Raw genomic sequence first — 25,586 nt, 5'->3', positions numbered from 1 at the left:
ACTCTCTGTGCTTCCTGGACTTGGGTGACTATTTCCTTTCCCATGTTAGAGAAGTTTTCGCCTATAATCTCTTCAAATATTTTCTCAGACCCTTTCTTTTTCTCTTCTTCTTCTGGGACCCCTATAATTCAAATGTTGGTGCATTTATTGTTGTCCCGGAGGTCTCTGAGATTGTCTTCAATTCTTTTCATTCTTTTTTCTTTATTCTGCTCCTCAGCAGTTATTTCCACCATTTCATCTTCCAGCTCACTTATTTGTTCTTCTGCCTCAGTTATTCTGTTATGGATTCCTTCTGATGTATTTCTCACTTCACTTATTGTGTTGTTCATCTCTGTTTGTTTGTTCTTTACTTCTTCTAGATCTTTGTTAAACGTTTCTTGTGTTCTCTCAATCTGGGCCTCCATTCTATTTCCGAGATTCTGGATCATCTTTACTATCATTACTCTGAATTCTTTTTCAGGTAGATTGCCTATTTCCTCTTCATTTATTTGGTCTTGTAGGTTTTGACCTTGCTCCTTTATCTGTGACTAGTTTTTTGCAGCCTCTTTTTTTTTTTTTTAATGAGTGGGATTGTGTTCCTGTCTTACTGGTTGTTTGGCCTGAGGCTTCCAACACTGGAGTTTGTAGGCTATTGGGTAAAGCTGTGTCTTGATGCTGATATGAGGAACTCCGTGAGACCTCACTCCAATGAATACTCCCTGGGGTCTGAGGTTCTCTGTTTGTCTGGTGCTTCTGACTCAGAGCTCGCACCACAGGAGTTTTTACCTGACCCCCAATTTGTGAACCAAGATCCTGCAAGCTGCGTAGGGTGGCACAAAAAAAAAAAAATAAAGAGAACATTAACAAAGTAAAAAATAAAATTAGACTAGGAAACAGATATGTTAGAAAGAATATAAAAATAAAAATATAGATAAAACAGCAACCAGAAGGTACAGCAGTACCACAATAGTAAAAAAGGGGAGGAGGGAAAAGAAAAAAAAAAAAGGCGGGGGGCGGGCGAGGCCTTGGCTGTAGGGGGTGGGGCCTAAGCAAGGGCGAGGTTTGCATTGTGGGCGGGGCCAATGCTCAGGACCCACAGGGCTGGAGAAGTCCCTGGGGGCTGTGGGGGGGGGTGGGGCCTAGGCTCAAGGGACCGAAAGGGCCCAGGCGTGCCCCCCACCCCTGGTCTCAGAGGGCATGGGACCTCCCCTGGGAGCCCAGCAGTCTTCCGGGGCTCCAGTGGGTGGGGAAAATGCCCTTCTCTCCTCTCTTGCTCCTCCAGTCTGGGAGAGTCCCTCCTGCCTGCCTCTCCTAATCTCCCTGGCCTCCCTACTGTGCCCACAAGGACCCATGCAGCCTGGAGGGGGCTTTGGAGGGCAGGGGACAGGCCTGGGAGCTCAGCAGGCTCCCTGGCCTGAGTGGGCGGGGCAATCGCCCTCTGCCCTTCTTCCTCTCCTCCTGGTGGAGGGCCCCTCCCGCCTGTGTGTCCTGATCTCCCTGACCTCAGGGGCATAGATCCTGTCTGGCCTCCACTTCTCCTCCCCACCTCAGTCCCTTTGCATCCTACAAGTTCACTTTAGGGTTCCTTCCGTCTCCTTGGGCATCAGACTTCCCCACCAGTGGCCAGCAGGTGCCCTAGTTGTGGAGAGACGCTAACTCCCCATCTTCCCACACTGCCATCTTGACTCTGCCTTTCAATTTTTTTTAATCCATACCCTGTATGTTACACATACTTTTCTCATAGGGATACCTATTTAGAGTTAAGCTTAGATGGAACTTGATTTCTAGTTTTGGCTTGGCATGTATGGTGTAGTGTCTCAGTCACCTTATATTTCAGACAAAAACTTGAACTTCTGAAGACCAATATGTTCTGCAAATGCAAAGTATAATGATTATAATGAGGGTATCAATTCATATATTAATTGATTTAAACTGTATTAATAAATGTATTTCCCACAAGCTGTTTCCCTCTTGAATATGCCTCATATCAATTTTCTATAAAATTAAGTTGCATACAACAGCTCATTTATTTTGTTGATGTTATTTCTCTCTCCTTTCCTTCTTTAAATATCCATTGAGTGGCTGATAGGGAGCTCAGAGAGACATACTTGCCCACAGAAGAGTTGTTCTGTCTTAAACAGCCCCTACCAGTGTACCTATACTGTCCAATATAGTACTGGGCTCACTATGTATTCAGTAAATATTTATTAATATGAACTTGACATTATCAATAATTTTATCATTTATTTCATTTGATCATTTATTTCAGTGGTGAAGGGTAAGTAGTGTTTATTGGTAGAATACTCTTACTTTCCAAGTTCTGTGTCTATGCTGACCTCAAAGAAAGGAACAACCTTCAAAGCTTATTTGAAGCTATTCATTTGTTCATTCATGCAAACTTATGTATGGAGAAAATGTATAGTGGAGGGAAGGGAAAAAGTCAGGATACTCTTCTGCTTCTTTCCTGCTTTGCTTAAAATTAATCATGTAAGTCTTTACTAAATTTGCCTCAAAGATTAAATGAGAAAAAGATTTTAGGGCTGTCTAGCACAGTGCCTGACACACAGTAGATGCTCAGTACACGCTAGTTTATTATAATGCAATGGACTAAAACTAGAGGCTCTTACTCCTTTATTCTACATGATTCACTATCCTATTTTAAACTTTTCTCTTTTTTTTTTCACTTGAAGAATGGTCTTCATGTGCTTTTTTTCCCTGAATCTGTTGAATGGGTTCAGTGCTTAGTTACCCAATAAAGTGCAGGCAAGAACTTAAGGCTAGTATTTTCCTTAAATCTCTTCTATGATTTAAGACACCTCGGAGAAGGGATCGATGAGCTCCTACATCAACGGATGATGATTTTTATCTTTATCAAGTGACCCACAATTTGGTTACTGGTGCAATGAGAAATTAAGAAAATAGCACACTTTTATGAGTGTCATTTCACAGTCACTCAAATCAGAACTGGAATGCCACAAAAACAACTCCCTGTTAGCCCAGAGGAAAAAAAAAGAAAGAAAGTAAAGGGGAAATTCAGATTAGTCACAAAGAAGTTCCCCCGCCTGCCTGCAAAAGCTGCAGCATTAAAACTGAGAGTCCGCTCTGCTCTTTCAATCGCCTCTTGTCTCTGGTCCTGGGACCTTTGTGTGTTTTCTGATTGATACACCTTGTTTTGGCTTCATCTCCTTCTTTGCGGGGAAGAGGTCAGTCCTCCCTCAGGTTCCCTTCTGTCACAGTTTTCATCTTCCCTGCATCCAGATTGTGAAGATGGAAGGGGTCCAACCCCTGGATGAGCATGTTGGAAACGCACCAGGACGGAGATTCTTGAGGAACAAGCTATTGCTGGTGTCCTCCGTAATTCAGGGGCTGGGGCTGCTCCTGTGTCTCACCTACATCTGTCTGCGCTTCTCTGCTCAGGTAAGATGCACCACTGGCATGTCCTTTCCTCCAGCTCAGGCTGATGGCAGCTCCAACAGCTGCAAATGGTCACTTGGAAATAATCTGACACCAAAATTTTTTTTTTTTTCCCTTTTCTGCTCAGCAATCGTAAAAGTGTGGTCAAACACCCTTTTGTCTCTGTTTTCCTTCCTTTTTTTCAGCAGTGGCAGTGGTGGGGCACAGTGGAGATAGGGCAGGGGCACTGCTTCTGGATTATTCTTTTTCTTTGCAATGCAAGAATCCTGGTATTCCTTTATGAGCTGTCACTTAGAAGCTTTGAGTCACTGATATACCTACTTGGTTTACCTGTTCTGCTAGTAAGCATCTGATCAGGGAATTAATGTAAAAAGGTTATAAGAAAATCTCTTTACATTATTATACTTTCCTATCGTATTCATAAGCCTCATAGACTCTCAAGGAAATATGTTTTTTGAAGAATGCTAAATGTATCAGTATTAAGTTCTTTTAAATAGCTAGCCTATGTATTTTAAGGGCAGAGATGTATGTGTTCACGCCTGTATGTATGCATGGCCAAACGTTTACCCCAGTAACTTGATCAGATATTGTTTCTCACAGCCTTTCTCTACCAGTCACAACTTATAGACAGCACTTTGTCCAATACATTATGTAGTGGAAGATCATCAGTTTAGTATTTCCCCCACTTAATGAAGATATTCTTTCCATTTTTCCTTCTCCTTATTATGGTCCCTTTTACATTATTTTTTCTTATTTACTTATTCATATCTACAAACATTATTAGCTCTTTAAGGATGTTCTTGACTGCAGGAGATTCCACTGAAAAGAAAAGAAATGAATAGTGTCCCCATGTTCCCTTGTTGGGGCTAGTCTGAGAGTTCTTGTTTCCCTGGTGGATGCTCTGTGTTAGAAAATTCTCTCCCTGGTAAAGGTCAGACAATAGGAACTTTTATTTCTGATGGCCAGGTCAGAGACTGGGTACCTCAAATTAGATCAGGATAAGATGAGCAGAGTCCTAGACGATGCCTGGGCTTGTCTTCGCCTACAGGAAATAGGGGTTTTCAGTGCCTACAGGCTAGTTGTGATCACTGTACTATAGAGTGCTCGTGTCCCCAAATTCCCGAAGTATAGCTGATGTCATACTCAAGCCTGCAGACCAGTGAGCACCACAGCACACCCATCCTGTCCTCATCATGCCAGACGTTTCCTTCTCGTCACAGAAGCCTTTGGGTGAAATTAGAGTAGGCGATCTGGGGAGAGGGTGTGGGGGGAGGAGCAAAGTGTCCATGGCAGGATGCCCAAGACAGAGACCGGAATTAGGCCCTTCCGAGAAGAAAACAAAGAGTAACCCAAAATAGAACAGCTGAGTCTATTCACCAGGTCTGGGAGCCCTGAGAGTGCTTTTTCAAACAACCACAGTGTTACATATTTCCTTACACTGTGGGATGATAAAAAGACAGAACATATGGCCCCAGTCAAGGCTCAGCAGTTAATTGCACTAGGGCTCTGAGCAGGAGAGAGCAAAAGGTGAAACAGATACAGATGTGTAGCCAGCTGGTGGCGGGGGCCGCCCCAAACTATCAGTACCCAAGGGATGCAGAGGAGAGGGGTCCTTTCTAGCAAGTCGCCCAGCAGTTCTGTGCTAGAGCCTGGAAGGGAAGCTGAGTGCTGGCTTCCAGGATACTAGAATTCATGGAGCTGATCTTTGTGAGAGAATTAGCTTTCTCTGGTCCTGGCCCAGAAATGGAAGCAAAGATAGAGGAGGTATATTAGAGCTGTTTGCTCAACAAACATGTTCTTGTATACTCTGGATACAGAACTTTTTGGGGCACAGATATTTGAAATGCTTAACTTGACATTAACTTTTTTTTTCTTACTTCTAGCTAGACTGTTTCAGCTAACATAATTTCTTATACTGTTAATAAGACCCAGGGGAGCATGTTGTGTCCTTAAATTTAATCTCATAAGCTTTGTTAAGGGGAAGGACAGTCGTGTGTGTTCTCCCCAGAGCTTGAGCAGTCATGGTGGCAGCAGGTGTGTGTGTGTGTGTGTGTCTGTGTGAGAGAGAGAGAGAGACATTGATTGAGAGAGAAGGGTGTAAAGTAACTGCTGAAGAAGGGACATAGACTGATAGGTTTTCTAAATTCATAGATAAGATTGTTGGGAATTTTGATTGAAGGATTGGGTAGGTGGTGATACCAATCAAATCTCTACTTTTATAAGACATAATATTAGAGTGATATGTATAAGGGGTGAAATAAAGCTGAAATGCTCATCATTTGCCTAGTTAAATTGGATCTCTTTCATTGTAGGAGAAAGATATTTGGAGAATAATCATGATTTTTTTTCTTATTTCTTAGATTTAATTTTAAACTTCATAAAAAATTTTCCTATATGGATGACTCTGTAAAAAAAATACATATGAAACTGTTAAACTCCATTTGGCAGTCAGCCTTCCCTTCAGTCAAGTTTATTTAGTAACCTTTGTTTTCTCACCACTTGGTTAAGTTTTATTATGTGAAAAGCAGAAGTTTTTGTTTTTGAATGTCAGAAAAAAAGATGGACCTTACCCACTCCTTATATAATACACATCCCTCTTTGGGTCCCGATCTTCTCATCTGAAACATGAGGCAGTTGGATCAAATGATCAAGAAATATCTCTTCCAGGTCAATATCCTGTGGGTATGTAGTTTATATATATATAGTCATAAAATGGGTATGAGGATCTGAGAAATACTAATTTAAGTAAACAGATTTTTGTGTCAAAGCTTCTGGACACCCTGGTTCTTAAGAAGGGACTGAGGGAAACCAAATTTGCACATATGTTTGTAATCTGTATTTATTTATATACCATGTACCTATCTAAGTAACTTATTCTAGATTAGCAAAATACCTTATTTAGAAAAGGGAAAGAAGTGGATGCTGTAGAAGAATATCCATGATACAAGTTATAAAACTGAGTCACAAAAATCAATACATGCTGTTTGGATGTTTATTGGGACTGCCATTTAAAGTATCATGCTTCCAGGCTTCCCCATAACTTCACCTGGGAACGGTGGCAGAAAAAAGCTGATCTATAAAGTGAGAAGCTTTTGCAAATTATACCCATGTGTCTCAGAGCTATTGAAGCTGGGCTCTTCCAAGATTTGTATCATCTTTATCAGAGTACTTTAAAGATGTGCTTTTAGTGATAATTCTTCAGCACATCCCACCCACAGTTAAAGGTTTACATTCTTATCACTTTTACTCCTGAGAAAGACAGAAGTGAAGGCATTTGGAAAGTGAGCTGACCAATTCTGTATCGGTGACGGCCAGAATTAGAATTCAGTTTCTTGATGGAGTTTCGGACTATAACTTGAACTTTGTATCCTTTAGGAAGAAAAAGAGGCATTTTTGATTAAAAAATATTGTCTCAGATCAGCTCAAATTAAATGTGTCCCCATGTAATTTAACAAGTTTTTAAAGAAGTTTTTTATGATAGACATGGAAATAATTTTCAGTGTAATTGGATTTGCATTTTATAAGAAATTTTATGGGAGCTAAAAAGAAACATCTGAAGTATTGAACTGATTTGTCACTAAGTATTTTGAGGCTCTTAAAGGAGGTAGTGAAAATGTATAGAATTGTTGGATTTTTGAGCAGACATTAGACATAGTCCACTTATGGGCAGGAAAACAGAAACTCAGGGAGGGTAAAAGCTGGAGGAGGAGGTAATGCTTCACTGATATTAGAAGAAAGGTGGAAATTCTTTAAATAGATAAGAGGGATGATGGTGGGTGAGTAGGGGCAGAAGGCTTTCTAGGTAAAAGAGCAAGTTGTTCAGAATGGTTGGAGTTGAGAGTTCATTGGGGAAAGTGGAGGAAGAGGAAGCTGAAAATCTAGGTGAGGGCAGGACACAAAGGGTCTTGTGACTCATGCTAAGGGAACACACTTCATTCCATTCTATGCAAAAGAAAATACAGGAAAAATTACCCAATTTGTCGCTTCTCCAAATTTCGCTTCTCTTATGTGGTCTACATATTGACAAATACAGAAAGTGAGTCTAATCTCACATAGCACTAGGGGGCACCACAGTAAAACTAACAGTTCTTGGATATCTTTTAAAGAGAACCCACTCTTATTTCCTGAGGAGTTAAGAACACTTTTCTCAGGAAGCCAAGCGCTCATCCATGTGTAAGAGGATGAACAATATCAAGAGGGCCTAATATTGTTCACTATTTACACAGTGATGATATTTTCTACAAGAAAAATTTAGATATGGGTTCTGACCCAAGTACTCAAAATAGGACAGAATAGCTTGGACAGGAATCATGCTGGAAAATGTCACATATGTACACATGAGTAGAAACAAATATACACACTCAGAGGAGAGATGGGAAGCAAGCAGAAGGGCTCTTGTTATAGACCTTGGAGTATAATCGGCCCTATTCCTTTTCTCTGACCTCAACTCCTAGCTACTAGCCCTGAGTAGACCTAGCCTTGCCTAGGGGCTGACCACCATGCCCTTCCAATTCTGTTTCTTTTAATGGAAATTACTTCTGTGCCCTTCACTTTCAGAGAACCCACAGCTTCCCACCCACTTCAGGGATTCTCCATTCATGGCTCATGAACATTTAATCTTCTGGAATCACTTAGGTTGGAGGAGCCATGTACAATGTTGTTATTCCTATTTAGGGAGTGAAAAGATACAACTGAATAACAAAGTAGAAGGGTTATTTCTCACAGTCACAGATAAAAATATATGGCATATGTGGTAGTGTTAGGATGAAATTGGATTCCCCAGCATCCTATGGCTTGTGCATTTTGTTTGTAGCCAAATGAAGGCATTAAAACACTTCCTCATACAAAAATACAACATATCTTCTCAAAATTTTAGGGGAGTCATTGAGGTGTAGGAGAGAGAACACTGGATTAGGAACTAGAATATTCTGGTTCAGTCCAGTCTTTTAGCTTTGTGACTCTGGGTAAAGTCCCCAAAATCCCGACTGTCAATTTAATCATTTTCAAAAATTGGAATTTAGTTATTGTGAGGAACAAATGTGTTACAGAGCTTTGTAAATGTTGAGATTATTATTATTATTCATGAACACGCTTCCATAAGCATACCACCACTAAAATGTTTGCCTTATAGCACGCACATGTGTGCGCACACACACACACACACACGAACCCTCCATAACTCAAATCTCAGAAAGCATATTATAGGTAAAGTTAACCTTAACTTCATGGACTTTGACTTTCCTACTGTAATTTTTAAGGCTAAAAACAACCCTTGGTATAATTCTAGCATTTTTGAATATAGATGTCTAATTAAGACCTCATGGCTGTATTAGTGAACAAAGGAAAAATGAAGGGGAGAATTTATGAGGGTATAAAATGTTATCAAGTTAGTGTCTGAAAGTGGTTCAGAGATCTAAAATGGCACACTTAGAACACATGGCCCAGGCTCATTCCATCTCCCTTTACGTTGATGTAGTCCATCCAATTTTCCAATGACTTGGTTGCCAAATAGGGCAGAAAATTATATTTAGAAGAGTGGTCTGGTTCAAAATATTAGAAACGTTGGAGCTAAGATGGGCATGATTATGCATTACTTTCTTTTCAACAAACCTTTCATTCTGAAATGCAAGTTTGATGTGTTATTAATTTGTATAAATTTGTCTAGCTTTGATAACATTGAAAATGCTATTTAAGAACATACTTGGGGCTTCCCTGGTGGAGCAGTGGTTGAGAGTCTGCCTGCCGATGCAGGGAACATGGGTTCGTGCCCCGGTCCGGGAAGATCCCACATGCCATGGAGCGGCTGGGCCCGTGAGCCATGGCCGCTGAGCCTGCGTGTCCGGAGCCTGTGCTCTGCAACGGGAGAGGCCACAACAGTGTGAGGCCCGTGTACTGCCAAAAAAAAAAGAAAAACCAAAAAAAACCCTGCAAAAGAACATACTTGGACAGAAAGATGGGCAAATAGACCCAAACTTTAATTCTTCCAATACTAATTGAAGAAGGGCTTATGGATAGAAAGCGACACTCCCAAAATGTTATATAGGTGGGGAGCTGTGGGGGTGTCCAGTGAGTGTAAATGATGTACCCTCAGGCTGGGCTGCCCTGTAGGTCACCACAGCACAACCTTAGAGAACCAGTGAAACTGTCAAGCAAAGATCAGGATGAAAATGACAATTAACATTACAAAAATTTATAAACAAGCATCAAAATAGTCATCAAGGGAAATTATAAAAACTTTGCTGGGTTATAAAAGAAGTTGTAAAGCACATGTTTTACTGCTCAGCAAATGTAAAATATATTTTGAGTTACCTGTGTGTTGGGTGCTTAACGTTTTTAACTTCCAAGGCCCATAAAGATCTTGATCTGGCCCTGTATGTGGTTTGATGAAGGCTGGGAACTCAAAGCTCTTTTTTTGCGGGAGGTTGAGGGGCATCACTCCTGGTGCTATTTGCAATAACCATCTCTGGTTTTGTGATCTTTTCCCTACTTTTGTCCTCACTTCTTCACTATGACCTCGGAGGAAGATAGATATTTGTGTGCGCTTTTACAGTGAGGAAGTTTGAGGCATAGAGACTTGTCTAGGTCAATATAGGAAGGTCTGGTTATAAATTAGGACCAGGTTTAAATTCTAGTCCTGTTTCTTTCCGTTACACTTGGCCAAGATGCCATAGCTCTAAGCTGTAAGAATTTTGGCTGGCTGTTTTAAAATCTGTTTCCTTTTCTGACATTAATTGCTTTTGAAGAAAAATTGGGGGAAAGATTTATAACCTGGCGTAAAGGGAAGCAAGATTCTTTCAAAATAGGGATCTAAATCTACTTCCACAAATAGAGATAACACAACAAATGAAGCTTTAACAAGTGCATAATACAGCATAGGTTATTTTGATGAAGCAAATCATTGCCATGTGTGATATATTCATAGAAGAGCAAGGGAACTTGGATTTGGGCACTAGCTCAGTCCTTTATTCACTCCGAGCTGTACTTTTTTTAAAAAACAATAAGGAGATTAGACTATATAATCTCCCTGGGCCTTTCTAGTTCTATCAGACTGATTCAAAGAATTATTTTAATGTTGTAAGTGTGATTTCACACTATATGCAAATATCTTTTCAACCATTTATTAGTTTCCTAGGGCTGCCTTTTAAGGTACCACAAATTGGGTACCTTAAAAGAAATTTAATCTTTCACAGTTTTGGAGGATAGACATTCAAAATCAAAGTGTCAGCAGGGCCATGCTCCCTCTGAAGGCTGTAGGGAAGGATCCTTCAGGATCCGTCTTTGCCTCTTTCTAGCTTCTGGTGACTCCCAGCAATCCTTAGTGTTCCTTGGCTTGTAGTTGCATCACCCCAAGCTGTGCCTCCAAGTTCACATGACCATCTTCCCTGTGCGAATCTGTGTGTCCTCTTCTCTTCTTTTAAGGACACACATATTAGACTTAGGACCCACCCTAATCTAGTTAACCTCATGTTAACTAATTACATCTGCAAAGACCCTATTTCCTAATCAAGTCACATACTGAGATTCTAGGTGGACATAAATTTGGAGGGACACTATTCAACTCACTACCAACCATTTATTAATTTACTTATTTATTTACTTATCTGTGGAAAATAAGTTACCTGTCAGACATTGAGGAAGCAATGGTAAGCAAGACTTGGTCTTCCTTGCACTCTCAGAGTTTGCAATCTAGTGGAGAAAGGAGATGGTCAAGCAATAACATAGTGCGTGATAAGCACTGGATAACCAAGTAGGGTACAGCTCTTCAGTAAGAAGTCTCACAGAGGGCTATCTACGTAGCTTCAATATCTAGTTACTCAGTTGGGATTATAAAGTGAGCATACTTTAATTTTTGCATTAGGTGCTTCGTTTCTCTTCCGTTATTTAACAGGAAGGCTTTAGTTTAAAATGTCATTGTCATTATCGTGACCGCCACCATCATCATTCCACTGCTGTTCAGTTATGATTTTTTTTTTTTTTTTTTTTTTTTTTTTGCGATACACGGGCCTCTCACTGTTGTGGCCTCTCCCGTTGCAGAGCACAGGCTCCGGACACACAGGCTCAACGGCCATGGCTCACGGGCCTAGCCGCTCCGCAGCATGTGGGATCTTCCCGGACCAGGGCACGAACCCGTGTCCCCTGCATCGGCAGGCAGACGGACTCTCAACCACTGAGCCAGCAGGGAAGCCCCGGTTATGATTTTTACCAGTCACCAATCTTAGTTCACACCAGAATATAGGTTGAGGATTATTTAGCCTCATGCAAATGAGGCTAAGAACTTCATTGCATAAACAACACAAAAGATATTCTTGATTGTTCATTAACCGTCATAGGGAGCCACTTGGGGGAAAAAACTGTTGCTTTTGTTACAGCTAAGGGGTTTATTGTGTTGAAAAGGTCTTCTATTCAAAAGGTCTTCTTATCTACCAATAATTTGGGATTTCTCTTTTGAATGTTGTGATTTGCCTAATCTCTGGTATGGAAAAGTCCTTAGACAGGCCTCATTCCACAGTGCTTATTCCACCATCTTAACTGAGGATGGACATAAAAATAAGGATATTAGAAACTGAGAAAGTGAAAGGACTTGTTCTGGCCTAAGACCATACCTCAGTGTTCCTTTTCCCAGCCCAGTGCCTTGTCCATTCTACTAGGTTGCCTTTCCAAGGCAATAGTGCCTCCTTTTTTATATAGCAAATGAGATGGGGAATGAGTGACTTCAAGTAGAAAGATATTGATTGTAATAATTCTGCTACCCCCTTTGTACTTAAGGAAGAATGGGGCAATGTAAAAAACCTTGAGCAATCAGGTGTGGTGTTGGCTCAAGCCAGTGTCAGATATTATGTGATTATGCAGCCACTAGCCAAGGTCAGGGCATAGTCTAAAGGGCTAAGTTCTACCTTAGCTCAGCAAAGGTTTATTTATAAATGCCATTATTTTTAAGGCATTGTAAGATTTATGATAATGCAGTGGGTACCTTGTAAACCAACCCTTCCATTTGCTTAGAGACTAGGGTGTTTTGCTGGAGATCACCAAGGTGGGGAAAGGAGTTATTTCTTTTTTCAATTTAATTTTTTTAAATTTATTACAAGATTATACAAGTAATATAATGTACAAGATTATATAAGTTTCAGGTGTACAACATAGTGATTCACAATTTTTAAAGATTATATTCCATTTATAGTTATTATATAATGTTGGCTATATTCCCTGTATTGTACAATATATCCTTATTTTATACATAGTAGTTTGTATCTTTCAAACCCCCCTTCCCTCTCCCCCACTGGTAACCAGTAGATTGTTCTCTGAATCTGTGAGTCTGTTTCTTTTTTGTCATAGTCACTAGTTTGTTGTATTTTTTAGATTCCACATATAACTGATATCATACAGTATTTGTCTTTCTCTGTCTGACAGGAAAGGAGTTCTTAGAAATGTTTTGGCAGACCCCTTTGTCAGTGTACTTTAAGGATTTCCCCAGTAAATGTGGAAAGGGAAACCCAGATATAAGAAAATCTTCCCCCTGAGGATATAAAGAATTGGTTGCAAAATTTTGCAAATCACAAAATTTTGAAGGTATGTTCATGCCACATGGATGCTTTTGGTTCATTTGGTTGTTTATCTGAATACCTGATATTCCTCTTAGGAATCTGCTAATTTGCTAAGCATTTGAGACAGTGAGACCACAGTTCCTGTTCCCTAAGATAGAGGGGAAAGGGTCAGTTAGTAGAGACTCGCCATTACTAAGTAAATTTGACAAGAAAAGTGGAAGTGGTTAGAGAAAGGAGGCTATATTAGGATATCACAGGGCCTGTGTAGTAGCGAGGAGAGTAAAAGTTAAGAGAGATTACAGCAAAAAGGTGCTGGCAGCCATGGTGAAGGGTGGGGATAGAGAAAGAGAGAGTCTTGAATGACAGTTAAAATGGCTTTTCTTTGTATTCATTAAATCTCAGTAGACTCTTTATTCAGCAAGATTTTCAAAGTCACACATCTTCATCTCTTAAGAAATGTAACTTTGGGGATAAAGTTTTCTGATCATGGAAGACTCTTTGGCCAAAGAATCAGTTTTTGCCCATTCTTCCTATTCCTTTCTCTGAGTGGGGTTCTGAACTTCGCTGATCCGAAGTGTGGGCCCTTGCCTTTGTAAGGGAGTTTCCGCTGAGTACACAATAAGTCCACCAGGGTGAGAGTCTACCTTCCCAGCCCACTGTAATGGGTAAATATAGAAAATTCCATCTTCCTCTTCAGAGGCTCGTTGAGACACACCCTGAGAGCTTGTGAGGCTGTGCTTTCATGATCTCTCAGGTCTCCTCCGATTGACATGAAGCCCAATGTTGGGGGAGGAGACATGCACATCCCAGTGGAGGTTGCAGGGTGAACCACAGAGTTCCCATCACAGATCTGTTTCCCCGCCATCCTCCACTGATTCACATCCCATCCCACTCCCACCTAGGATCTTGACTGATATCAAGTGAGGAAGGGCAAGGCCCACATAGTGAATGCAGAGCCCACTTCCTGGTTTCATATTTGATGAGTATCATTCCCTCCTGCCACAGATACATCCCCCTCCAGGACAAATGCCATATGAGTATGAGGTTGGCAGCCTCATGCCACATCCCAGTGAGTCAGAATTAGAAACTCACACATTCCAAAGATGAGCCCATGAAGCAAGCATCACCTTTTTGGGAACATGGTACAGACTGCTGGGTAAATGCTAGATATCAGACATTTTCCATCTGTGTTCTCAGACAGTTCAGTGCTCCAGGTGCTGAGAGAGGCCAGGAAAGGACATAATTCTGACTCTTCTTTGCATCGCCTGCTTGCTTCCTACTTTGTACTTGTCCTGCTGCCCCTTATCAGGACAATTGCATCTAATCAGAGCCCAGCTAATGGCTTTGCCAACCTATACTACACAACCTTGTAGGATTGACTGAGGAGCTCTTTCCTGGAGAATGTCTAGATATTTTGAGATATATCTGAATATTTTGACAACTATCTAAAACCTAATGTTTTAATCTTATTCAGTATTGACAATTAAAATAATTCAAATTAATTTTGAACCCTCAAATGCTTTCATAGGGGTTTTTTACTCTAAAATAGAGTAGGATAAAGAGAAAGGATGTTACCATGAACTTGGGGTTCAATCAAACTCAAGTTAATACCTGTTTCTTCCTGAGCAAGTTCTTAACAGCACTGATTCTCATTTTTCTCTCTGTAAAACATGGGTAATTAATATTTCTACTTAACAGTATTATTTTGGATAGCAAAAAAGGTAATGAAATTGAGAAAGAGTAATGCAGTGCATGGCATGTTATAAGTTCTCAGTAAGTTTTTATTGTTTTTCTTGACTATACCAAGAATGGTCTCATTGCTAGACCTTTCTTCCATATAATGCCTTTGGATTATGTGGGTCATCTTTCGCTTTCAAGGCCTAAGACCATGTCTTTCCTTCTTGAGTGGCCAAAGCCTGCAATGACTTTTCTGTTCTCTGGAACCCTGTGGCATACATTGCCTGTTGATGCTTACCAAAGGTTTTCTTGTAGAGGAGCTGTTTCTCCAGTTGACATGCAAGTTTGTCAAAAATAAGGATTGTGTCTTCTTTCCCTTTGTGTTCTTAGAGTTGAATGTAATGCCTGCCATATAACAGATACTCAATAATTGTTGATGCTATTTCAAGTCAGCAATAGCATGGCAATCATATAACTATTCAATCAACTATTGAATAGTGCTTACAGTAGAGCAAACATCCTTTGAGCACCAGCTTTGGGACAGGCATGCTTTTTGCCACGGGCATGGTTGAAGATACATTTTCTGGATTTGGGCCTTCAGGAGTTCACAGTTGAGTGTGGTAATTCTCAAATCCTGAACCTTGGGTGCTTGTAAAAATGCAGATTACTGAGTCCACCTACACCTTTTGAATCAGAATCTTTATGAATAGACTGGCCATCTACACATTTTTACAAATTTTCCAGGTGAATCAAATGTACATTAGAGTTGGAGAACAGTGGGACAGCTGACCTTTTTTCATATCATCAGCTGCTCCTAGACAGGACATGTGCATTATTCAGTCAATTGGTCAAATAGCCCATATATCAGCTGCCTACTGAGTACTCTGTTTTCTTGGCTCTGCTTATGACAGCCCTCAAACCCAGGAGGGAAGCCTGAACTTTTGACTCTCCCTATGCACTTTCATGATGAGGTCATCGTGAGACCACCACCCTGCCAATCTGCTGTGTGTGGCAACTTCTTCTTTCCTCCACCTTGGCACCGAAGTGGACACAAGGAATTGAATATTAATAAAGTCTTCAAAGAAATTTCTCCACACTTTAAATTTGCATGGGGAGAAAGAAAACTGTGTTTTGGTATAATGAAAGTTGTACTTTCATTGGAGGACAGGAGTTGAATCCCTTTACTTCTGTAGGCCTCAGTTTCTTCATCTGTAAAGTACAATGTTCAGTTAGAAGATGACTTCTTTTACACTCATGCTTCTGAAACCATCTCATTCAAACTTCAGGACTGTGCTTTGATTCTGGTGTGTAGACTTATAGGAGTTTCCGTTCCCCTTTGAGGATGGTACTGGCTCTTCAAACTTTGCATATTGAAGAAGCCTTATTGTATAGCTTGTCCTTACATGAAAGCCCTCTGGGACCTTTGATATATTCCATTTTCTTTTAGTATCTGGAGAAGGTATGAGGATTTTGATTTTCTTGATATGAGAAAGACCATGTTTGTGCATGTGGGTAAAATTAATATTTTCTGATTGTTTTCTGGTAACCTTTCTTATGAAGCCAGGATTCTTTTGTATTGTTTCTCTGGGCTACAGAGAGCCAGAGGGATATTTTAGGACTTCCGTTGGACTTCATTTTTCATTTTATTAATTCCTTCATTCTGTAGTCATATATAAAGGTAAAATAGTGTTATATAGACTAAATGAAGAACATGACATGGATCTTATCTCTCATGGGCATCCAAGAATAATAGCTGACATTTATCAACTCCTTACAATGTTCCGGGTCAGGTACTGAAAATTTAGATACCTTATCTCATTCAATCTTCACAACAGCACTCTGGGATATAGATTTTACTATTTCCATTTTACAGATGAAGAAACTAAAAATCAGCAAGGTAATGCCATTTTCCCAAGAGCACACAGCTAAGTAGTCTTGTAGAGGAGATGAGACATGTATCCAATGGTGGTAGAATGAAAGTCAATAGAGTGATTTAAAAAAATTTTTTACATCAGGGTTCACTCTTGGTATTGTACATTTTATGGATTTTTAACAAATGAACAATAACATGTACCCACCATTAAAGTATCATGCAGAATAGTGTCAGTACTCAAAATCTTCTGCACTTCACCTGTTCATCTCTCCCTCCTCCCTCACCCCTGGCAATTGCTGATCTTTAACTGTGTCTATAGTTTGCCTTTTTCAGAATGTCACATAATTGGAATCATACAGTATATAGTCTTTTCAGATTGTCTTCTTTCATTTGGTAATATACATTTAAGGTGCCACCGTGTCTTTCCATGGCTTGAAAAGCTCATTTCCTTTTAGCACTGAACAATATTCCATTGTCTGGATGTATCACAGTTTATTTATCCATTCAGCCTACTGAAGGATATCTTGATTGCTTTGGCTTGGCAAGTTTTAGCAATAATAAACAAAGCTATAATAAACATCCATGTGAATAGAGTGGTTTTTAAGTACTTGCTATGGGAGACCAAAAATCAGGGATTTGATTTAGGCCTTGAAGGTGGTGATATTTTGATGGGTCGACATAGATGGAGGGCCATTCTTGGTGGAGAGAAAAAAGGAAGCAAGTATTTTTCAAATGCTTACCACGTGCCAGGCAAACTCCTCGGTACTTTCACATATGTTAACTTATTTAAGCTTTACAGTCATCTCCTGGAACATTCCAATAATAATATTATGCCTTATTTTCACAGACAGGAAAGCTAAAGCTCAGCAATGGTATACAACATTTCCAAATTCACAAAACTAGAGAAGTCACAATTTGAACTGAATCTGACTCCCAAGCCTGTGCCCTCTGTTTTGTCCTACCAGGCTCTATTCAAGGGCAAAGAGCTTAGAGGAAATGGTTGGCTCCAGCATAAGACACAGAAAGGATATGTGTAGCGGTGATGCTTGACAAGGAGGTTGGCGCCAGGTGATGGAAGACCTTGAATTGGGCACTGTGAGGGTATTTCTGGGCAGTGGGGTAGTCAGCATGAGGCGATCAGGTATGGAGGATGAAGGGAAGAGTCGTAGAAGGGCCTGGAGCAAGTGGAAACACCGTCTTATTTCACAACATTGCCTAGGCTTGGTGGTGTTGATGCTAGGAAGAAACTTGTGAGAATATACAAATTTCTAATACTGGGTGACCTTCAGGAGAAGGAAAGGAAGCCCGAATCTGGAGTTGCATTTGCATCTACCTGAAAGAGGAAGTCACGTGTGCTTTCCTTGCTGCCTCTCAGCATCTTGGTCTCAGAATGTCCTCTTGGTCATTACTGCCCCTACTTAGTCATCACAGTGTTTTAGAACACTAGGAAATTTCTTTTATTTGCAGGAACCTTTTGGAGATTTTGCAAAGTCAGTCAAATAAACCACAAGAACTTTTAAGTCAGAGAGCTTTATGCAAATTTGGAGTGAGGAAGCTTCCTATTTTTCTCTTTTATTAAAATTGACTTAGAGTTGCAACTTTTAAAATTTAAATCATGAACAGTTAGTGCTGAAAGGGATGTCTGTGATCTTGGAGGAATTTTTAAAGATGAGAAAACTGATGTCTAGAGAAATTATAGAACTTTCCTAAGATGACACCATACTTGCCTGGCTGGCTGTAGGACCAGGTTGCTGCATGCTGAGCCCTGGGCTCTTTGTGCAACTGCACAGGCTGCTTCTGACTTTAACAAGGTGACCATTCAGGCTGGGACCAACCTGCCCAGAGAGCAGTGGAGGTATTCATTTACCCAGGGGATTATGGTGATCGTGATTGGGTAATATGCCTTTTGAGAGGCTTTCTTCTAGAACATTGCTTTAAGCATGAAGGATACCAATTCAGCCTCACAAACAGTCCGCAGAGGGGAGAGAGCTGAAGACTGTCAAGTCTTCCCAGGTCAACACCTCTCCACCTGCTCACTGCTGACTAATATCGCTCCAGGGGCCCAGGCACTGGCAGGGCTCAGAAAGGCTCTCCTTCTTCCTACACTGCCTGTTGGTTTAAGCCTGGTGAGGCTTTTGATTTTATGTACAAGGGAAGTAGGGGATTCTTCATCTGCATGGGCAGGCCCCAGTGGAATCTGTTTGACTGCTGCTATGAGTGTGCCAGGAAAGTGGGAAGCAGGGATTCCACACCCCAGAGTATGAAAACAAATTCCTCCCCACACCTTTGATCAGGACATCTTGCCAAAAATAGCCTGGTGGGAGGAGCTCTTGTCCTTGGCAGGTGCAGTAGGTGGTGGGTTTTTGTAGTTGTTTTTGTATTCTATTTCCTTTTTTAGTAGGTAATACAAAATTTATAAAATATAAAAAAGTAGACCATGGAAAGTAAGGGTCTCTCCCACTCCTGTCCTCAGGCTTCCAGTTCCTTTCCCCAGAGGCAACGTTATATTCTGTCAGATAAATTCAGTGCCCACACAAACATTATCATTATTTTTTGACACAAATGGTAATGTACTTTATACATGATTCTGCCCTTTGCTTTTGCTTTTTTCACTTAATATATTAATATTTTGGAGTTTGCTCCATATTGAACTTCTTCGTTCTTTTAACCACCAAATTTCCACAGACGTTTTATTTATTAGATTTCCTTTCTTCATTGTTTTACTTCTTTCTTGCTTTTGAGTACTCACTTGGTTCAGGTTAGATTTTTCACATGGTAAAAGAGTAGGGAAAGACCCAACATTAAAAAATGCTACACGCAGATCTACTCATCTCTGAAGGTTTAGAACAGTTTTTATTGCCTGTATGCCCTGAAAATAGGACACTTACTCCTGTTTTCCAGTGAAAAAGCGAGCAGTCAGGAAGCTTTCAGAATTCACTCCCAGTGCATTCTGGGAGTCTGTGGCCATGAAGGGTTGATTGGTCACAGCCTTGTCCATGAAGTAGCTCTATGACTGAATGGGTTTCTTAAGAAGATGACTGTTAAGTGCTCTGTCATCCAGAATGGGAAATTGGGGATTAGTGAGCCAAAACAATATACTAAGGAAGAGTTTGGCAAATGAGGACAGATCTTACTTAGATGCTTGCACGAAAGAGAAGAAGACTCCTAACTTACCTTAAGAGATGTTATAGAAAGGCAAGGGGGGCAGGCAGGAAGGCTGGGTCTAATCTACATAGAAAAAAACAAATCTCTTATCAAGTCATTCCCTTTACAGGCTACTGCATTTCTGCTTCACAGGATATGAATTCCATTTGTTCATTTTTTTCTTAAAAATATATACTTTTTCCTCCTTTAGGTGCCATCTCAATACCCTCCAATCCAAAGTATCAGAGTACAGTTTACCAGTAAGTATTGTCAAAAGTTTAATTGATTCATATTTTTAAAAGAATCTTCTCTCCAGCCTCTTAATTTCTCCCAGAATGCAAGATCTCTCTCTTTTCTTAGGGAAACATTAAATCCTGAAATTGTTGGAGGCTGCATATTGTTTTCATTAGGGACAAAGAAGGTGTATAAAGAAGAAAAGGGGAGTAATTAGTTACCAAATATGTGCTTGTCACTGTATTACTTCATATTCCTCACTTAATCTTCCCAGGAACTCTTTGAGTAGGAATTATTCTCATTTTTTAGGTAAGAAAACTAAGGCTTTACTTCTTACAAGTTTGTCTGACCGTAAGACTTGTCATTCCCCAGTAATTCTATTATAGGACGGGATTTTACCTTAATGAGAGTTGGGGGACTTGAAGTCAAGGTGATACTTTACCTGGACAGCAGTATTTGGATCCATGATTAATACTTGAACAACCACCAGTAGTTTCTGTATGGATATTCATTTGTTAAGTCCTCCTGAGCTAAAGGAAAGTATATCTTGCCTTCTAATAAGTAATCCTTACTTTCAATTCAAAGTATTTCCCATGGACTTGATACAAAGCAAGAATTACTGAAATGTGCCCAGCAGTGCACATTTCAGTAAAGTACCTATTCTTTCCTATTTCTGAGGGACATGGGGCAGAGTGGGGAGTTTGAGATGTGGTTGCTTGACCATCCAGGATGATATTGAGGCTACCGTAGAAATAAAAGAAATTTGGTTTTTTGATTTGCACTTGAAATGGCCCCACACAAAGCTACGAAATCCATCATTCTGTGTCCTCCTACTCTTCCTTTTCTTTCTTCTGTGGCAACCACTATTCCCAGGGCAGCTTCCAGGAAAAACTAGCAATAAAAAGGTAGAAGGGAGAAGTAGGTCTATATCCTTGAGCTCTTCTACCTGCATCTTAATGAGCAGAATCTGAGCCCACGGACATTACTAAGCTTTACTTAGTATCACAGCATAACTAAGCTTAAATGACTGTTGGCAAAGGCCAGTAACACATGCTGTTGGTAGGTCTAGTGCCCAGGGCATGTGAAAAATTTTCATTTCATGATCAAGTGGAGAGAGGACAGAGAAGAGTTAAAAGCAATTGCTTTGCATGGAGGGGGTGTGCAGGACCCAGGCAAGGGGCGCTTCCACCACCCTTTGCCCTAGTCTATCCATTGAGCAAGAAAGGAAGCACCGAATTGCCAATCCCTCCTGGTTTTGAAAAACCAGGGAAACCTTGAGGCTCCATTTCCTGCCACAGGTATGTTGTGATAACTGCCAGCTGCTATATTCTCTCTGCTCTTGAACCCCAGCCCCATCTGTAACCCTCTTGGCTACTAGTATTAGCTTTGCCTCATCTATTCCACAGGGAAAGCAGATTCCAGCCCTCATGGAGAAAAACAGTATTTTCTTCCTTTCATTCTTCTCAAAATCTCTCCCTGTGTCTTTCTCTTCATGTGTTTCTAGACATATTGGAAGGCTGTTGCCCAACGCTGAGCTAAGGAATCTTTTTTTTTTTTTTTTACCCTACCCTCCTTAGAGTGTGAAAATGAGAATGGTTTCATCATCACATCCCCAAACAAGGATGGAACCATGAAGGTGCAAAACAACTCAATCATCATCAACTGTGATGGGTTTTATCTCATCTCCCTGAAGGGCTACTTCTCTCAGGAGCTCAGCCTCAGGCTTCAGTACCGGAAGGGTCGAGAACCCCTCTTCTCCCTGAGCAAGGTCACATCTGTTGACTCTGTCACAGTAGCCAGTCTGGCTTTCAAGGACAAAGTCTACCTGGATGTGACCACTCACAGTGCCTCCTGCGAAGACATTCAGGTGAATGGTGGGGAATTGATTCTCATTCATCAAAATCCTGGTGGATTCTGTGTCTACTGAGGACCTGATGGCTGCATCTAGGCCAGGCACCAACATGAATGCCAAACTGGGGGTGGACAGGACACAGATTCTTCCTTGGGAGTGGAGGAGTTATCCCAGCTCAGCCCTCATATATGGCCACTTGAGATGTGACCAGAAGATCACTCCCTCCCCCACTCAGGGATATTTAAATCTTTATTTTATGTACCAATTAACTTTATGTATTTATCCTTATATCTTCTAAATCACCTAGCCCTCATCCCTCAGGATTGCCTCAAGCCTGTTGGCACCTCCAAGAGCGTGAGAAAAACAGGTGCCTCTTCCTCAGGATGTTGTTTCTATTGATCAGGAAATTCTTGTAATACACTTTCTTTTTTTTTTTTTTTTTTTTTTTGTGGCGATATGCAGGCCTCTCACTGTTGTGGCCTCTCCCGTTGCGGAGCACAGGCTCCGGACGCGCAGGCTCAGCGGCCATGGCTCACGGGCCCAGCCACTCTGGGGCATGTGGGATCCTCCCGGACCGGGGCACGAACCCGTGTCCCCTGCATCGGCAGGCAGACTCTCAACCACTGCGCCACCAGGGAAGCCCTACACTTTCATTATTGAAAAAGACACTTGACTACCATGTGCTGGATATTTGACATCTGGTACTGTCAAAATGAAGAAGACCAAGGAGCGGGTTTATGAATCTGCCAAAGGTGGTGGATTGACCCCTGGCAGCCAGAGGTGCCTCTTCAAGATGAAATTGGTTGAAGTTTGCATATTGCCTAAATACCTCTCTCATGTGGTGGAGTTCAAAAGGAAAATCAACTTGTGAACAGCTGTCAGGACAGCTGTCAGGATGAAGATAGCTGGCTAAGGAATACTCTGTGCTTTTTTCTTTCTTTTTCCTCCATTTTGCTTTCCCAGCCTGCAAATGTTCTTGATAGAAATTTCCCTTCAAAGAACCATCTCGGGGATGTGATGCTGTGAAAAATGTAATCAGTGGCTTAAGGAAAGCTGAGAGAAATTTTTCTAAACTGGGAGAGTGAGATAATTTATTGTGAGGGTTATCTTTACCACTCAGGAGAGCTGTGAAACTGGACCTCTCAGAGTAACAGTCAGTGGGAATTTAAACTGTCTGGGAAGGAAATCCCATTCTTTGCCACAGAGAGGCGAAGTAGCACATGCCCATCCTCCTGCTTATGCTGAGCTACATACTCAGCCCCACACCTTGTACTCATGGACCACCTTGTCTCAAAAGAAAAAAAAAAAAAGAAGCAATTCTATGATCAATTGCAACTTTATGTCAAAAAGACACTGAGACGCCATTACATCTTATGAAAAATAATGATCTCTGTCTAGAAACACCATAATATCACATATGATCTCACATTGATAGTTGAGGCTAGAAGGACCAATAATCAGCCAATACCAAGGCTTTCAAGAGAATAAGATCACCTAATGTTTAGTTTAAATATCCCACTTAATGTATCTGGCTTATGGCTTTGTGGACAAATGTGATTTTTCTTAATTTCCAGATGATTTGTAAGTTTTCTGTGACAAAACTTCTACAAATTTGAATTTTTTTATAAAAACTTTAGAATAGTAGCAAGTGTTTCCCTGCAGTTTTAAATAGAGTGTATGACATATCATAGAATATTTCTGGATGATTCTGGGTCATCATAGTAGTTGTACTATGGTGTGCTGCAGTGATAGCTTCAGGGTCTCCAGAAAGGTGGAAGGCAGTTTGGCCCTACACTAAATGGTCTCAATTACATTTGGATTTTTTTCTTGTCTGTTTGATACAATTATTTTCCATCTCCAATTAAGTGCCTGTCTGTCTCCAACTATATTCCCACCACTCAGTTTTAATCTGTTATAGGCAGAAGCTAAATCAAAATTCTAAATAAAAAGAAGCTAAATAAAAGAAACTGTGCATAAGGTAAGAGTAACCAAACTCTGAGTGGCTGCCCAGGTACTCACATAATTGTTATAATCCTAGGTAAACATCTATGGAGGGCCTGTTGTAGACCAAGCGTTAGGCTAAATGCTTTACATGAATTGGCCCCCCACCCTTCCCCAAGCCGGCTTGCGGGATCTTAGTTCCTGGCCCAGGGCAGTGAAAGTGCCACGTCCTAACCACTGGACCACCAGGGAACTCCCCTACGTGAATTGTTCTGAGCAAGATATTCTATGAGACCCGTCTTGACTACTCAGAGGATTTAAACGTGTGTGTGTGCGCATGTGTACTTCTTTGTTATTGACTACGTTCTCAAAGTCAGAGTTATTCAGTGTTACTTATTCTAAGTAAATGTTTATGAATATAGATAATATTTAAGAAAATGTATGTTTATTTTTTTAAGTTTGGAATTTCTGACGATATTTCTTCTGGACTACACATTCCAAGCCAAAGCTTGTTTTGTGGGTTGGTTGTCTTTGGTGTTACGGCCCCTCCTCACAGGCACCCACTCCCTGTGGGTACACATGGCCTGCTCTTCCCATGCTGGCCTCCTCCAGCCACACAGGGACATTTCTGCCATCCACTAGACTCACTCCCCCAGCTGCCACCCGTCAAAGTATGTGTGTCCTATGTAAATCATTCCTTCAAAGGGATAATTAACCTTTCTCCGAAAACAGTGGAGTTTTGTGGAAATGAAGAGTCAGGAGGTTAGAATTCTAATTTTGACTCAGTCACTAACTAGCAAGGGACCTTGGACAACTAATTCCCCATTTTTGGATCCTGCTTTTTTCCTCCCTAGTTGAATGGTCATTTTAGAATCTTATGCTCACAATGCTGACTGTGAATGCACATAGTAAATACCTATGTACTGGTTACTGTGAGTCAATATGTATAATCTTCTCTTTTACTGTATGGAGTTTTTTTTTTTCTCCTACAAACTAACATTTTTCCTCAGCCTTTTTGGTGATTCCTTTGAGGGCAGTTGCCAGTTGTTACTTAGTGACTGTTTAGGGAATGGCTTAAGGGATTCCAGTCTTGATTCAAGTTGTAATTAGTTCTTAAGCATACCAGGCAGGTCCCCTATTTTACACCATAGTTTTGTATTTAGCGCTCTCCTGGCTCTCAGAGAGTATTAATATTAACATTAATAATATAGCTAATAATAATATTGACATTTACAGGGAAACAAATAAAAGATCTCAGAATTCACTACTGGTTAGAGTGTTGAGAGTTTTTATTTATCCTTCTCTTCCTTTCCGTGTTCTGATCAGCTAGTTCCCCGATGAGGGGAGGACAGGGTAAACTTTCTGGTTTCCTGTCTGCCTCCAATTCCAGCCATCCCAGTTGTGTCCAAGGGATGCTTGAGCTGCCAAAGTACACCTTTGCTTTTGAAAAGACATTCACTGGAAGTCCGCAGGGCCGCTCTTCATGGTTCAAGAGACTGATTCAAAGAGAATTCTACTATGTACTGTTGTCCTTTCCCTTGGGACTTCTTGTCTTGTCTCTAGCTGTGGGATGGTCTCTTTGAGTATTATGTCCCCTCTCCTTAGTAGTAATTACATCTGCAGTTTTAAGTAGAGGTCCTAACACTTAATGAGTTTGTGTGCACAAACTGGCCACAGTGATCCCTGTGCCACCTGTGATGGTGTTAACTCTCTGCTTCCTGAATGTTCCTCTTCCCTGACTTTTCTGAACTCACCCCTTTCTGGTCCACTCTTTCCCTCTCTGTTCGCTGCCTGTCTCCATCTCCTTTACCCTTCCTCCTTCTCTACCCATCATTTTTACAATAACGCTCTATAGAACTCCATCCTCAGCCCTCTTTCTCTGCAATGGGGGTCACAGTCTGGCATCCAAGAAGCCACAGTCTGGCTTATG

The 25,586-nt window shown here is 40.9% G+C and overlaps 1 protein-coding gene across 1 annotated transcript; it reads left to right on the top strand.

The window, feature by feature from the left end:
* Positions 1-3,246: 3,246 nt before the first annotated feature.
* Positions 3,247-22,012, top strand: TNFSF4 (TNF superfamily member 4). The gene is made up of 3 exons (XM_032602991.1): positions 3,247-3,396; positions 19,841-19,889; positions 21,441-22,012. Exons 1-3 carry the CDS (start codon positions 3,247-3,249, stop codon positions 21,788-21,790), a joined length of 549 nt encoding a protein of 182 aa, XP_032458882.1. The 3' UTR covers positions 21,791-22,012.
* Positions 22,013-25,586: the final 3,574 nt, after the last annotated feature.

Source organism: Phocoena sinus, chromosome 1 (genome assembly GCF_008692025.1).
Source record: "Phocoena sinus isolate mPhoSin1 chromosome 1, mPhoSin1.pri, whole genome shotgun sequence".
NCBI lineage: Eukaryota > Metazoa > Chordata > Mammalia > Artiodactyla > Phocoenidae > Phocoena > Phocoena sinus.
Note: the sequence above shows the minus strand (reverse complement) of the source record. Positions and strands in the feature narration are given on the sequence as shown.

Excerpts from the sequence above, each read along its gene's own strand:
- TNFSF4 (XM_032602991.1), top strand. The coding sequence starts at position 3,247 with ATGGAAGGGGTCCAACCCCTGGATGAGCATGTTGGAAACGCACCAGGA. Across the intron at positions 3,397-19,840 it reads GTCTGCGCTTCTCTGCTCAG|GTGCCATCTCAATACCCTCC; the intron begins GTAAGATGCACC and ends TTCCTCCTTTAG. Across the intron at positions 19,890-21,440 it reads TATCAGAGTACAGTTTACCA|AGTGTGAAAATGAGAATGGT; the intron begins GTAAGTATTGTC and ends TACCCTCCTTAG.